Raw genomic sequence first — 16,345 nt, forward strand, 5'->3', positions numbered from 1 at the left:
TATACACCCAATACACCATCACCCCACCCTCCTCTCTCTCTAAAGTCAGCGCAGCAGTTCACGGTGGAGCTAGACCAAAAAAATTAAAATAAATATTCTTGTAACTATGGATGATGCATGGGATTTGCATGCGGTGGTGAGGAGCTGCACAGCCATGAATGCTGCCGCGGTGAACGCCATCACTGCGGAGGATTATGATGATGTTTGTTATAGCCCGGAAAGTTTAGCCTCTGGATGCGAAAGTAACCCGTTTGCGTTTTCGACTCCAGGTAACGTTTCTGGTGGATTAGAGGATGTTTACAAAGCAGGATGTGGTCTGCCACTGCCCACAAGCGGAGAAACCACCTCCACCATTGCCACTTGTATCGATGGTGAAGGATTCTGTCACGAACAGTTAACAGATTCTCATGATTCCTTTTCCATGAGTTCTCAATCCACACGTCCTAGAAAAAGGTAGTCAGTCACTCATATTATTTGACTTTTAAGGTTTCTACTTAGAATCCATTTTGAGAATTAATCTTTTTTTGTTATATTATTTGATTTTGAGTAAATTTCCAAAATATCCTTGAGGTTTGGTCACTTTTGGCACTTTAGTCCAAAACTCAAAACTTTTGAATCTGGGTCCTTGTAGTTTCAATTTTGTTGCTATTTTCATTCAAAAGCAAAATCTTGTTGGATTTTTTAGTTAACATCCAACTTTTTTTGTGTTTTTCCTCCATTTTAACAGAGGGAAAAAATGGTTAGATTTTTTATTTGTTATAATAAAACGTTAAAAGACCATTTTACCCTTCATTAAAAGGGAGGAAAAAGACAAAAAACTAGATGTTAACTAAAAAATCTTACTAGATTTGATTTTGGATGAAAATGACAACAAAATTGAAACCAAGAGACCTAAATTCAAAAGGTTTAAGTTTTGGATTAAAGTGGCAAAAGTGAGCAAACCTCAGGGACCATTTTGACAGTTTATTCTTTGATTTTTAAGGTTTCTACTAAGAATCCATTTTGAGAATTAATCTTTTTTTGTTTCAGTTTCATGATAAAATGTGTCTCGTGTGTCTTTTTTTTTAATGGCGTACGGTTAGGATATCGCTAACCGAGTTAGTAGTTAGTATGTTAGTATCACCAAATTAGTATTAAAATCCCCTTTACCTGGATTTGAACCCAGGACCTCCGGAAGAAGCAAAGCTTCCCACCTCCTCTTTAACCACTCCCCTCATATATTTTGTTCATACGCATTTATATACCTTTTAGATGAAATTATGACTTTTGGTGTTCTTTATTAAATGTGACATAAATTTACATTTAAAGGAAAAACCAGGAGAAGAGGGTGTTTCAATTGACACAAGAGCAGCTAAGTAATGATTTGTGGGCATGGAGGAAATATGGGCAAAAACCTATAAAAGGCTCCCCTTTTCCAAGGTATATTTTTTGTTTTTTTTTTGAACTGCGAGGTATATTTTTTGTTATTTAATTATTTATAGTTTTAATTTGTTATTAAATAAGTATATTTTTTCAAATTGGACATTGGTATATTCTTTCTTAATGCCTAAAAATCGTATCAAAATATACCATAACTAGAATAACTGTATATAGAACATATACTTTGTGAAAGATATATAATATTTACAATTTTGGTAAATATAGTTTGATTTTCAAAATCAACGTAATAAACCATAGAAAAAGTATTATCATTGAAGCATGAAGCTTTTACCACTAACTTAGAAAAGAATAGAAAAGTATTATCACTATTTAAGTGTCAGGTCATAATTTTTATATCACTTTAACAACTTTGTCATTAAGATACTAGTGTAGTGCCGGAGCCTGCAATTTTTTTATGGGGATACGGAATATTTTTAAAAATTTTATGCTTCTTGGTAAATATGAAAAACATCGATTCATATCGGGTCGGGTCATGTAAAACAAAAGAACATCAAACTAAAATTTATATAACCATCAAAAACATGTAAAACGTCATTATAAACATGTTTAAAATTGTGCCATACAGGTTTTCATTTTTTGAAATCTATGCAAAACATAATCTAGAGTTACTTTTCTAATGGTTTCTCATGAGAAATCTCGCCAAAACTTCCAAGCTCATGGTTTCTGTCACATATAAATTGATCAATTTCAATTTTAATTTTCAAGACCTAGTAAAGTCTAGAACAACAAAAAAAACATCAAAAACACAAAATCATGCTACTAAAGTCTAGAATAGAAAATTTTTTTTCATCAAAACACATAAAATTTCAAACACTTTTAACATATCTATAACTCTATCTTTCCTAAAAACTACATAAAAAAACGAAGGTACCTTGTAAATTTTGTATTCCAGGTGAAGGGTGGCCGGAATCAAGCTTTTCCGGTGAGAATGCAGCCGCTGCCGTCGTGCCTGTTGACTGCTTTCGTGCGTCGGTCGCTGCGCGATCAGAAGAGGGAGAGTGGGAGAAAGAATTGGAAGGGGTGGTTGGGTTTGGTTATTTTATTTAACTTCAAATTTAGTTGGGTTGGGTTAATTGGACTTGGGTTACAATGAAATGTTTAGTGGATTAATGGTTAAATTGTTAAGTGAGAGTTATTGGGTTAAATTGTTAAGTAAAGTGGTTAAAGAATAATTATATACATTAGGTTATATTTTAATAAAAAAAATGTTTACATTTTTTTTAAATTAATAAGATTTTTTTAAAGGGGGCGGTTGAAAATTTTCAAGGGGTGCGGTCGAGATTTTGCGCGAAATTTAACCCTAAAACCTTTTTTTCAAGAGGTGCGGCCGCCCATCCACCCAAGTGGGTAAGTCCGCCCCTGACTATGTGTTATGATGTGATAATGATAATAACAGTGAAATGCTATACACCGGTGTCATATAAACATAAACGACAGGGTCGTTTCTTTCTTATTATCACTTAGGCCATCCGTAGTAGCCTCGTGGAATGGCAAATCACATGGTGAACATCATCCCTCTCTCATGTGGTTGCCAAAATTTGATTCCACATGTGATTTAAACCATGAGGTTGGTTCCAGAGATATAAGAAATTTGATTGGTTGGGGTAATTCTCCACCAATCAAATTTTTTTCCATTCCTAACCCATTAATTTCATATACCTTCCCACTACACCATTCATCACATGCTGACGTGTATAAAAAATCCGTTTACGTTAGAGTTTATATTAGAATTTTATTAACCTAGCTACTTTTTTGTCTCACCTTTATTTAATTGGTTTGAAGCAATTTTCCTAATGAGTGTGAGGGCAACCACGTTACAACATCCCCCTCTGGCTTGGTGTTTGGGTGGTAGTAAGTCCGACATGGCATCTTTCCTCTCACGATCACACACCATAGCATATGGTCTAATAACTTGGAGCAATTTTATTTGTCATTCTTAACTATTTTTACAAGCAAGAACTTCCTTGGTTAGAGGTCGTATTCTTCTTTTTCTTTACGTGACTACGACTAAATAGTGTAACTTATGTTTTTGTTTTTTTTCCCAGATTTTGTAAATTTAACCTAAAGAGTTATAGTGATGGAAACAGGCCCCTTGGTTTCACCCGGATATTTATAGATATTTTTGTTTATCTATAAGGTGAATGACGTCTAGAACTCTAAGTAGTTTAACCTAGGGTTGGCAATTTCTATACGACCCAAAAATAATCGGGTTGGGTCATCATACTTAACACATCTAATATACGAGTTGTGTTTGAATTGACCTTTCTAAATTAATTGGGTGTGCCTAGATTGCCATGTTCAACAACCCGTTTATGAGTTGTTTGGCATTTTATTTCAAAACACCTTTTTACACGTTTACAACTTTATTACAAACACGTTTACAACTTTATTAGAAATGTATATTAAAATAAAGAGTTTACTAAAAATTGTAAAGGGATATAAAGTCAATACTGACATTTTGAACTTTAATGGGCTTGTATTAATTGTTTCATGTGTTGGGTATTTTCAGAAATTATTACAGGTGTAGCACAACAAAGGCTTGTGGGGCAAAAAAACAAGTGGAACGAAGTCTCATGGATTCAACCATCTTTATTGTTTCTTACTCCGGCGAACACATTCACCCTCGACCTACTCATCGGAGTTCCCTTGCTGGCACTACCAGGAGTAATAAATTCAATACCAATAATATTATCAATCCACCTCTCTCTAGCAACACAATTGTCCCCCTAATTGACCACCCTCCATGTTCCTCCTCTTCTCCAGCGTCTACTTCGAGCTTTTCTCCGACGACCTCGTTAAAGGAAGATCAATATGAAATAAACGACGAAGAATGCGGTGAAGGTGTCCATATTCCGGATGTTTTCATGAATAAAGACGTTTTTACGAAGATCCAAAACCTGAATGGTAGATTTTAAGGGTATAATGGAAAACTTCACCTAATAGTAATAAAGTTTTTCAAATGTTCCAATAAATTCATTTAAAACCATAAATATTTGGAAAAAATCACATAAAGTTTTTCAAATGTTCTAATAAAGTCATTTAAAATCATAAGTTTTTGAAAAAAAATTACTAGATAGCAACCAATATTTATAGAAAATTACTTCTGATTAGAACATCTATTAAAAGTTGAGTGGCTTTAGATAAATCAAAACACATTAAATGACTTTCATGGAACACGTTTAAAAGCCTAGTTAGTATTGTGTAAAGTTATCTCTAATATAATACTATATTTTTATTTTGATTTTTTCTGAAATTTTGTGCACTGTTTTATATGAGTCCATGTGTTATATGAGATTTGACAACGATCCTAAAGAGCGGATATAATAACTTAAAATGGTTGATAATATAACGTGATACATTCTGGGCGTCGTGAGGGACGCCAACACCATAACACGTAGGCGCTAAAGGGGGCACCATGGCACATATGTTGTAACACCCCGAAAATATAAATCTTTATGTTAAAGTTTAAAAAGTATAAATAAACAAGAGTCAACCAACTAGGAATTTTAACCTAGTTAATTACAAGTCTTGAAATAACTCATAATAGGGTTAAAACACTTAAACTTAAGAATAAATCAAAGTTGAGGGTTTAAACTTGTCAAAACTGAAACTTAAGTTACTAATAGTAACAAAAACAAAGCCAAACACCCCAAAATTGGGTGTCTGGTCGAACAAAGGGCAGGGGGCGACCAAGGGATTGTCTTCAAACCCTAGTTTCACATCAAATCTCTAAATTGGAGCTTCTAATCTACTCTAAATCAAGTTCCAAACACGAATTTGTGATCACCTCATTGCAGGGATTCAAAGGTATGCAAAATTTTGGTATTTTGATTTAAGCTCAGTTTTAGGTTAAATGAGAAAATCAAGAATTGAGCTTGAATATATGTTGTATAAAGGAAATAAGAAGCAATATGATGTCTAGGGGTAAACCCTAGACGATTTCTTGTAAAATCTTTGCATGATTCTTGAGAAGTTAATAAACCCCATTGTAGGTGATGGATGAAATTGTAGAAACTAGATAAACACTAGGATTGTGATTACTATTCTAGTGAAAACTGAATTTGTATGATAAAATCCAGTAATTTGGATGTTAGAAGTTGTAACTTGCTTAAAATGAAGTGAAATTGGATGTAAATAATATGTCAAGAACCTAGTAATGATTATGTAGAAATCTGATCACTAGGTGTTTGTAGAAACGCCTAAGTGAAGACCAAAGTGTTAATAGTCCGACAAAACGCAGATTTGATTTCAGAAATATATTGTCCGTCATTGAGTATAAAAGAGTTCTAAATTTTGGTTACGAATGGAACTCTTTAGGTAAAGAATCTGGGTCGTCAAGTGGACAAGCCGGGGGTGATACACGCTTAAAGGGTGCGCTTTGAAGGTATGTAATCTATAACTCGCTAAATTTCATTTATTGTAAGCTCCATGTTGTTATATCAAAATTTGTATGCAAGGAAAAACCCACTATGTCGCAAAAGTGACAAAGTGAATTAGACAAGTAAAACGGGTCGAAAGCATGAGCCCTTGTAGAGGGACGATAGTTCGGAATATTCACTTGTTGAATGATTTCCGGAAAGCATGGTGAAAGTCATGAAAATAAGCATGATGACTATAGCACAAGCGACCCTCGGGAGGGAAGCAAATGCTCATACTCGATAATTGTAGAAACATGGTAATAGCCCAAAGCTTTGGGGGTGGTATAATGCAACCTTTGTTAATGGGTTGGATAAACGAAACAAGGAAATCAGGGACAAATCGTTAGCGTCTCGGTTTCCGTGATGTAAAAATTACATGGTTAGATCCGTGATTTTACTACGGACTCATAGGAAAAAGAATCGGTAAAAACGGACTTACGGATCATAAGTTATGGTGATTTTAACTTAGGATTGAAAGTTTTTGGAGCTGGGAATGTACAGCACCAGCAACAACGAACATTCTGTGAAAAACAGGGCTTGGCGTGACGCCAAGCCCCTTAGCGTCACGCGACGCCTCTGATCCGGAAAAATTTTATTTTTCTTGGTTGTTTGATCTTTGGAACTTGGTTATACTTATTGTAGTTTCAATAAAACTAATATTTTGATGGTTTTGACCTTAGGTACTACTCGTGGTCATGGATGTTGATCAAACAATGGGGTACAAGAACCGAACACATATTTTGAATGCTTCCGTGATTATCTTTTCAAGCTAGATGTTGATGTTGTTTTTGAAACATTGTTAATTACTATGTTTTAAACTAGTTAGTACGTTTTGTCACTTATTAACTTAACTTTGTAAAAACCAAGAAAACATGTTTTGTTGTATAAAATGTATGTATTTTCCATGAAGAAATATTAAGAATTGCAACGAGTGTTACAAGTTGGTAATCAGAGCTCAAGGTTGTCAATAAGTGTTCGGTTCAAGCTTGATCAAACATCCGGTAAGAGTTAATTGTTTAAGTAAAATTTGAAGAATATAGAAATAAATCATGAACAAATATGCATGAAAAGAGTGTGTAAGCTCACTCAAACACAAGAAATGCATGAAACAAGAACGATTGAATCAAGTTATGAACTTGATTAAATCAAAACAAGTAAAGCATGTGTTACAAATGGAATGTTTAACAATGTATGTAAACATTTCAGTAATAAAGATGGCGGATGGAGGTAAGGATGATGCGGTGCCAAGAGTCACCGAACAAATGAGGGAAGTGATTGTCGAAGAGGTTGGAAAGGCAATCGAAAACAGTTTGTCGGGCTTTATTGATAAAATTCAAAACACAGTTTTATCAATAGTAGAGGAGAGAATCAAGAAGTTAGAGGATAATACAAATCTAGCAAAGGAAAAACTCGGAGGACGAAAGCCTTGTTCATACAAGGAATTCATGGCATGTAAACCACCCATATATAATGGAGAGGTTGATCCAATTGTATGCCAACGATGGCTAAGTGACATCAAAGGGGTATTCGAGAGAACTCATTGTGACGAAGATGAAAGGGAGATCGAACTGAAAAAGAGCATAGAACGGGGTGAACGAAGGGCACAAGATGTAAACCCAAGCCCTACCAAGAAAGCACGAATGAATGAAACAGCGAAGAAATCAGATACAAAAGGTAGTACACCAAGTTGCAAGATTTGTGGGAAGAATCATAAGGGCGAATGTCGCTTCAAAGATAAGCCTTATCCCATATGTCGAAAAACTGGACACATGGCTATATCATGTCCGGAGAAAGTGACTGTTTGTTACAACTGTTACCGAACGGGTCACAAAAGATCGGAATGCCAGGAACTGGTTGGAAAGAAAGATGGGCAAGACTCGAAAGGTGAAGCCCCGAAAGCAAAAGCAAGATCTTTCCAATTGACCGCTGCAGAAGCAAAAGTCGAACCTGACGTGGTCTCAGGTATATTTACTATAAACTCGATTCCCGCACGTGTGTTATTTGATACGGGTGCAAATAAATCCTTTATTTCATATGGATTTATTCGGCATCCTTCATTTGTTCTAACAAAGTTACCTATGCCTTTAGAAGTAGAGATAGGTAATAACAAGAACTTTGTTGTTTGTGATGTATGCGAAAACTGTAAAATGAGCATCGATAACGAAGAATACACAATAGACTTGATTCTGATGTCGATGGGAGAATTCCAAGTGATCGTGGGGATGGATTGGTTAACCCGATACCATGCGAAGGTGGTTTGTTTCCGAAAAGAAATTAAACTAATGTCTCCTAGCGGAAAGCAAGTTACGATATACGGCGAAAAAGGAGGTAACCCGGTGCTGTGCTCAATACTAGAAGCCCATAAATTTATGAAACATGGATGCAAGGCCTATATGGTATACGCAAGCGAATTGGAAAAACAACCCCTCAAAATCGGGGACGTGCCGGTGGTACGTGATTATGAAGATGTGTTTCCGGAAGAACTACCGGGAATGCCACCAGAACGGGAAGTGGAGTTCGGGATTGAATTGATTCCGGACGCCAAACCCGTGGCAAAGGCGCCATATCGACTCGCGCCGTCAGAACTACAAGAACTGATGTCTCAAATCCAAGAGTTGCTTGACAAAGGGTTTATCCGACCAAGTGTGTCTCCGTGGGGCGCGCCAGTCCTGTTTGTGAAAAAGAAGGACGGCAGTATGCGTATGTGTATCGATTACCGAGAGTTAAACAAACTCACGCTGAAGAATCGATACCCACTCCCAAGAATTGATGATTTGTTTGACCAGCTACAGGGAGCAAGTTGTTTTTCCAAGATAGATCTTAGGTCGGGGTATCACCAATTGAAAGTCAAAGAGGAAGACGTACCGAAGACGGCATTTCGTACGAGGTACGGGCATTATGAATTCCTTGTAATGCCTTTTGGGTTGACTAATGCACCCGCGACTTTCATGGACCTCATGAACCGGGTTTGCAAACCCATGCTAGATAAATCAGTAATTGTATTTATTGATGACATATTAGTATACTCGAAGAATGAAGCTGAGCACGTGTGTCATTTGCAAGAAATATTAGAGACACTCAGACGAGAAAAGTTGTATGCAAAATTCTCTAAGTGCGCCTTCTGGTTGAGAGAGGTGCAGTTTCTTGGGCACATCATTAGTGCTGATGGAGTACTAGTGGATCCTTCAAAGGTAGAAGCTGTGTCAAAATGGAGCCCTCCAAGAAACCCCTCAGAAATCCGAAGCTTTTTAAGGCTCGCGGGATATTATCGGAGATTCATACAGGATTTCTCCAAAATTGCCTTACCATTGACCAAATTGACTCACAAGGAGGAAAAGTTCGTATGGGGCGATAAGCAAGAGGAAGCCTTCCAAACGCTCAAAGAAAAGTTGACTCACGCTCCGGTGTTAACACTACCGGAAGGGACTGACGACATGGTGGTTTACTCGGATGCTTCGCATTCGGGGCTTGGATGTGTTTTGATGCAACGAGGCAAGGTCATCGCCTATGCCTCGAGGCAATTGAAGATTCATGAAAAGAAATACCCAACTCACGACTTGGAACTGGCGGCAGTAGTGTTTGCTTTAAAAATATAGAGACATTACTTATATGGGGTAAAATGTACAATATTTACCGACCATAAAAGTTTGAAATATTCCTTCGATCAAAAGGAATTAAACATGAGACAAAGGCGGTGGTTAGAAACGGTCAAGGATTTCGACTGTGAAATACACTACCACCCTGGGAAAGCCAATGTAGTGGCTGATGCGTTGAGCAGAAAGGCATATTATATCCCGATACGAGTACGATCATTGCAGCTCATTGCGACCTTGGGTTTGCTAGAACGAATCCGAGAAGCATAAGGCGAAGCAGTAAAAACGGAAAACTGGAAAAAGGAAAGGATTATTGGCCAAGTTAAAGATCTCGAGGTAGGCAGTCATGGTTTGAAGACACGTTTCAATAGGATTTGGATTCCTAACACATGTGGAGTTAAAAGGCTTCTCCTTGATGAAGCTCACAAGTCTCATTATTCTATTCATCCGAGAGCGACCAAGATGTATAACGACTTAAAGCAAAACTATTGGTGGCCCGGAATCAAAAGAGACGCTGCGAAATACGTGGAAAAATGTCTGACGTGTCTACAAGTCAAGGCGGAGCACCAAAAGCCGTACGGTAAACTCCAACCGTTAGATATCCCGGTTTGGAAATGGGAACATGTTACGATGGACCTATTAACCAAACTACCGAAGACGAGCCGCGGTTTTGATGCCATATGGGTAGTTGTTGACAGACTGACCAAGAGTGCTCATTTTATTCCAATACGTGAGACTTATACGTCAGAAAAGATGTCAGAATTTTACACTAATGAGATAATAGCACGCCATGGAGTGCCGGTGTCCATTGTGTCCGATAGGGATACTCGGTTCACTTCAAACTTCTGGCGAGATTTCCAAGAACAAATGGGGACTAAATTGTTCATCAGCACTGCGTACCATCCTCAGACGGATGGGCAGAGTGAAAGAACAATACAAACGTTGGGAGATATGCTACGGGCATGTATAATCGACTTTGGAGGTAGTTGGGATGTTCATCTACCATTGGTCGAGTTTTCTTATAACAACAGCTACCATGCTAGCATTAAGATGGCACCGTACGAGATGCTCTATGGTAGGAAATGTCGAACCCCGGTATGTTGGGGCGAAGTGGGCCCACGTGAACTTGCCCACCAAGATATAGTTCGAGCCACAAATGAAAAGATTGATGTGGTTCGGACTCACTTGAAAGCGGCTCAAGATAGACAAAAATCGTATGCTGACAAAAGGAGGAGACCAATCGAATTCCAGGTTGGCGACAAAGTCATGCTCAAAGTGTCCCCATGGAAGGGGGTTATCAGGTTTAGAAAGAAAGGGAAGTTGAGCCCAAGATTTATCGGGCCATTTACGATTGTTGAACGAGTAGGAAAGGAAGCTTACCGTCTTGAGCTACCAGAAGAATTAAGCGGAATTCATAGCACTTTTCATGTGTCGCATCTTCAGAAATGTCTAGCCGATGAGACGACTTATGTCCCCTACGATGATATCGAGGTGGATGACAGACTAAACTATGTGGTAAGACCTATTGTGATTTTAGATCGTAAGGTGAAAACCTTAAGTAACAAAGAGATCAATCAAGTGAGGGTCAAATGGAAACACAAGAAGGGGGCGGATACGACATGGGAATCCGAAGAGGAGATGCAACGGCTTTACCCTACTTTATTTGGTACGTGATTCGGTTTCGGGGACGAAACCCTTTTTAAGGGGGGTGGACTTGTAACACCCCGAAAATATAAATCTTTATATTAAAGTTTAAAAAGTATAAATAAACAAGAGTCAACCAACTAGGAATTTTAACCTAGTTAATTACAAGTCTTGAAATAACTCATAATAGGGTTAAAACACTTAAACTTAAGAATAAATCAAAGTTGAGGGTTTAAACTTGTCAAAACTGAAACTTAAGTTACTAATAGTAACAAAAACAAAGCCAAACACCCCAAAATTGGGTGTCTGGTCGAACAAAGGGCAGGGGGCGACCAAGGGATTGTCTTCAAACCCTAGTTTCACATCAAATCTCTAAATTGGAGCTTCTAATCTACTCTAAATCAAGTTCCAAACACGAATTTGTGATCACCTCGTTGCAGGGATTCAAAGGTATGCAAAAATTTTGGTATTTTGATTTTAGCTCAGTTTTAGGTTAAATGAGAAAATCAAGAATTGAGCTTGAGTATATGTTGTATAAAGGAAATAAGAAGCAATATGATGTCTAGGGGTAAACCCTAGACGATTTCTTGTAAAATCTTTGCATGATTCTTGAGAAGTTAATAAACCCCATTGTAGGTGATGGATGAAATTGTAGAAACTAGATAAACACTAGGATTGTGATTACTATTCTTGTGAAAACTGAATTTGTATGATAAAATCCAGTAATTTGGATGTTAGAAGTTGTAACTTGCTTAAATTGAAGTGAAATTGGATGTAAATAATATGTCAAGAACCTAGTAATGATTATGTAGAAATCTGATCACTAGGTGTTTGTAGAAACGCCTAAGTGAAGACCAAAGTGTTAATAGTTGGACAAAACGCAGATTTGATTTCATAAATATATTGTCCGTCATTGAGTATAAAAGAGTTCTAAATTTTGGTTACGAATGGAACTCTTTAGGTAAAGAATCCGGGTCGTCAAGTGGACAAGCCGGGGGTGATACACGCTTAAAGGGTGCGCTTTGAAGGTATGTAATCTATAACTCGCTAAATTTCATTTATTGTAAGCTCCATGTTGTTATATCGAAATTTGTATGCAAGGAAAAACCCACTATGTCACAAAAGTGACAAAGTGAATTAGACAAGTAAAACGGGTCGAAAGCATGAGCCCTTGTAGAGGGACGATAGTTCGGAATATTCACTTGTTGAATGATTTCCGGAAAGCATGGTTAAAGTCATGAAAATAAGCATGATGACTATAGCACAAGCGACCCTCGGGAGGGAAGCAAATGCTCATACTCGATAATTGTAGAAACATGGTAATAGCCCTAAGCTTTGGGGGTGGTATAATGCAACCTTTGTTAATGGGTTGGATAAACGAAACAAGGAAATCAGTGACAAATCGTTAGCGTCTCGGTTTCCATGATGTGAAAATTACATGGTTAGATCCGTGATTTTACTACGGAATCAAAGGAAAAAGAATCGGTAAAAACGGACTTACGGATCATAAGTTATGGTGATTTTAACTTAGGATTGAAAGTTTTTGGAGCTGGGAATGTACAGCACCAGCAACAACGAACATTCTGTGAAAAACAGGGCTTGGCGTGACGCCAAGCCCCTTAGCGTCACGCGACGCCAATGATCCGGAAAAATTTTATTTTTCTTGGTTGTTTGATCTTTGGAACTTGATTATACTTATTGTAGTTTCAATAAAACTAATATTTTGATGGTTTTGACCTTAGGTACTACTCGTGGTCATGGATGTTGATCAAACAATGGGGTACAAGAACCGAACACATATTTTGAATGCTTCCGTGATTATCTTTTCAAGCTAGATGTTGATGTTGTTTTTGAAACATTGTTAATTACTATGTTTTAAACTAGTTAGTACGTTTTGTCACTTATTAACATAACTTTGTAAAAACCAAGAAAACATGTTTTGTTGTATAAAATGTATGTATTTTCCATGAAGAAATATTAAGAATTGCAACGAGTGTTACATATGTGAGGGCAACCGTGGGCGTGAGGAGGGAAGAGTTGTTTTCTAGTTATTATACAAACCAACCATCTAGTTTAACATCATTATTTCTTTTTCTAATTCTTTATACTTTTTTTTAAAGACCAACAAAAATTTTATTCATTAGAAACACATGTAATACCCCAACCGACGACGAAATATGTCAGGGCACATAGTTTGTTCTTAACTCATAGCACTATTTAAGAGGTGATATATATATATATATAAGGTCAGAATTTAGGGAAAACGATGAAAAGTGTGAGAACGCTTATGGATCGTCAGATCAAAACAATTTGCGGCTAAGATGCACGGTGGCGTTTTCGTAAATAACATAAACTTTTTAAAGTGGACGCGCTTTAATAAGGGCAAAAAGGTAGATGTTCATCTACAAAACACATCAAACATGACCGAAACATATATACTTCCCAGAGAAACCTTCTCAACTCCTACGGAAAATGTGAAAACCCTAGAAAACGCGAACAACAAATATTATGGCGGCGAAAGATCAAACCAGATCCAAAGGCAAAAAAATAGTGAGTTAACTTCGATTTACGTTGTGCTAGTTTTATGATGTTTTTGGCGTTATAATTTTATCAACAAATGTGCAGTTTCTATGGGTGTGGAAGACGAAGGGTCATCTGCTCCAAAACGCCAAAAAACCACCGAGCAACGAAAGAAGACAACAAGAAAACATGGTACAGATTGTTACTTTTTATGATGTTTGTTTGTAAACTCCATATATCATGTAATATACTTTGATAGTTTGTTACTAAACGCCAAAACATGTATCGTTTGTTTAATATTGTTTAAATGTATGAGAACGCAATTTTACATATGTTATTAAACGCCATGTATCATCTGTAATTGTCTTATTGAACAACATATATCATTTGTGTGTGCTATTAAATGCCATGTATCATTTGATAGATTTGTATTTCATCATCAAATCGTAAAATACACTAGTGTATTTCATCATCAAATCCTGGCAATTGATTTACTCACGTGTATAACCAAGATTGGTTCGCTCAGTTCGTAAATATATATATCTATATATATATATATATATAGAAACGGGATCAGGAGAAAACGCTCAAAAGTGTGAGAACGGTGAGAACGCTTCCTGGCCCAACACGTGTCACGCCGCTTAGAAAAGGGCGGAGGGGCTTTTTTGTCCTTTCATCTTCTGCTTTTCCAGTTCCGCTTTTCCCAATATTGTTTTAATTTTTGTTTTTTAAGATTTTTGGCGTTAACCAAATTCAATAATTAATGGCGTTTAATGGTTTCATTGTATTAACATTTTGGCGTTTATGGCGTTTATTCAAATCGTATGCCATTGGAACCCAGGGGGTCAGGAAATCTATTTGAATGGCGTTTTCCAAGGCGTTTTAAACAAGATGGCCCATTGTTCTATTATTTTTTATAAACATTTTGGCGTTTGTGTTATTTTGGCGTTTACTATTGTTAGATTATATTTCAACCACGGGAAAAAAATTCAAGCGAAGAAAATAAATTAAAAATCCTAATCGGATCTCTCTTCACAATCTTCACTGTCATCAGTCTCTCTCTTCTTTAATAGTACAAGAACTGTCACCAAATATAATATATGGCGTTTTATGTAAACTTAACAAACCCATTGGTTTGATTATTTTGTCTGCTCGTCTGTTGAACTGGCTTTTTTGTGAATGTTTGGGGACATAGATCTATGACGTGTGAGTGAGTTTTTCGCTTTTTCTTTATCTTGATCTTCATCTTTATAATCAACCCACTTTTTAGTGTCATTGATCTCTTCTCCTCATCCAAACTTTCTTCAAGAACAAAAAATACAAAATGCCATATGACTAGCATCAGTATCTTTTTCTTGAATTTTTGTCCATCTCATGCAGCAAAATCTTTCTGAGTTACTCCCTTCTGATAACAATTCATTCAGTGAAACTTCACGAAGAACAATTATGAATATCCAAGAAAGCATATTAGCCATCTTTGATTTTTATTTTATTTTTTGGCGTTTTACAGTGAGTGGTATTTAGTAGTATTGGCGTTTGTTTTTTTTGTTTGATCAAATGGAAGTTGCTGAAACATATCATTTTATAGGATGTCTTTTTGGCACCTAAGTTAGGAGGTGCATTATTATAATAAAGTATTCGTCTTTTCAGTTATTGTTTGTAATTATTGTTTTTGATAAACTTTATCTCTGAGGTCTGTAACACGTCTCATCTTTCAAGTTTGGCGTTTTAGATTCTAATATAATAAATTTTCCCTATCTTCAGTATTACTGATTTGTATTTACTGTTTCTAGTTACATTTTCAAGTTTGCTTTTTTATTTTTTATTTTATTTTTTGTGTTTTTTATAATACTTTTTCAAAGTAATTTTATTATAGTTTGGGAGTTTTTGGGGGCGTTTAACGGGATGATATCGTTTAAACAAGCATTTTGGCTGTTTTGGCGTTTTTATTATATATGACGTTTTTATTATATAACAATCATCTGAAAAGGAAAATAAAAAAAAAGAATACATAAACAATTGATCTTCCAAATCTTCACTGTCACCGGTCTCTTTCTTCTTTTTTGAATCATGTTAACTGGCTGGTTCGACTTTCGTACGATTCATTTTGTTTTTTTTTTGTTTTTCAAGTAGTTTTTTGTGTGGCTGTTTGGAAGCACACAGTCTTACATCAGCATCTTTTTTTTGAAGATTTGTCCATCTCATGCAACAAAATGTTATTGAGTTTAGACCCTTCAGCCAACAATCTTGAATTTCACAATGAACGATGTTTGATTTTTTTAACTTTTTTGGCGTTTTACCGATAAAAAGAACGCCACGAAATAAGAGCACCTTAAACCTCAAAATTTGATCATGCTAAAATCAATAATATTTTGCTATATGAGATGGAGAACATTGTTAATCCTCGGTTAAGAAAGATAACTGACAATGTTGTCCACCCCATACAGCTAAACTTTATTGACAACAAACCTCAATAATGTTTTTGTATGTTCTGGCATTATAAATTGGATGGAAGTTGAGGATAATTCAATAAGATTTTACTCAATGAAATGGACAATATCCTCACTTAAGGATTTTGTCCATTTCATTGAGCGAAATCTTACAGACAACCAAACTGAATTTCAAAAAAATGTTTTGGGTTAGAAGATATTTGATGTTTGGGTTTTTTGGCGTTTTTAAGGCGAATGGGATATATTAAATATAGCGTTTGGGGTTTTGTCTTTTTTGGCG

General features: G+C 36.3%; 1 protein-coding gene across 1 annotated transcript; it reads left to right on the plus strand.

Annotated features, from left to right (window-relative positions):
* LOC110906043 (WRKY transcription factor 22) lies at positions 1 to 4,515 on the plus strand. Its single transcript, XM_022151383.2, has 3 exons — positions 1 to 453; positions 1,309 to 1,419; positions 3,950 to 4,515. The coding sequence occupies exons 1-3, from the start codon at positions 107 to 109 to the stop codon at positions 4,353 to 4,355; spliced, it is 864 nt and encodes a 287-aa protein (XP_022007075.1). The 5' UTR covers positions 1 to 106; the 3' UTR covers positions 4,356 to 4,515.
* Positions 4,516 to 16,345: the final 11,830 nt, after the last annotated feature.

Source organism: Helianthus annuus, chromosome 14, assembly GCF_002127325.2.
Source record: "Helianthus annuus cultivar XRQ/B chromosome 14, HanXRQr2.0-SUNRISE, whole genome shotgun sequence".
In the NCBI taxonomy this organism is placed as follows: Eukaryota; Viridiplantae; Streptophyta; class Magnoliopsida; order Asterales; family Asteraceae; genus Helianthus; species Helianthus annuus.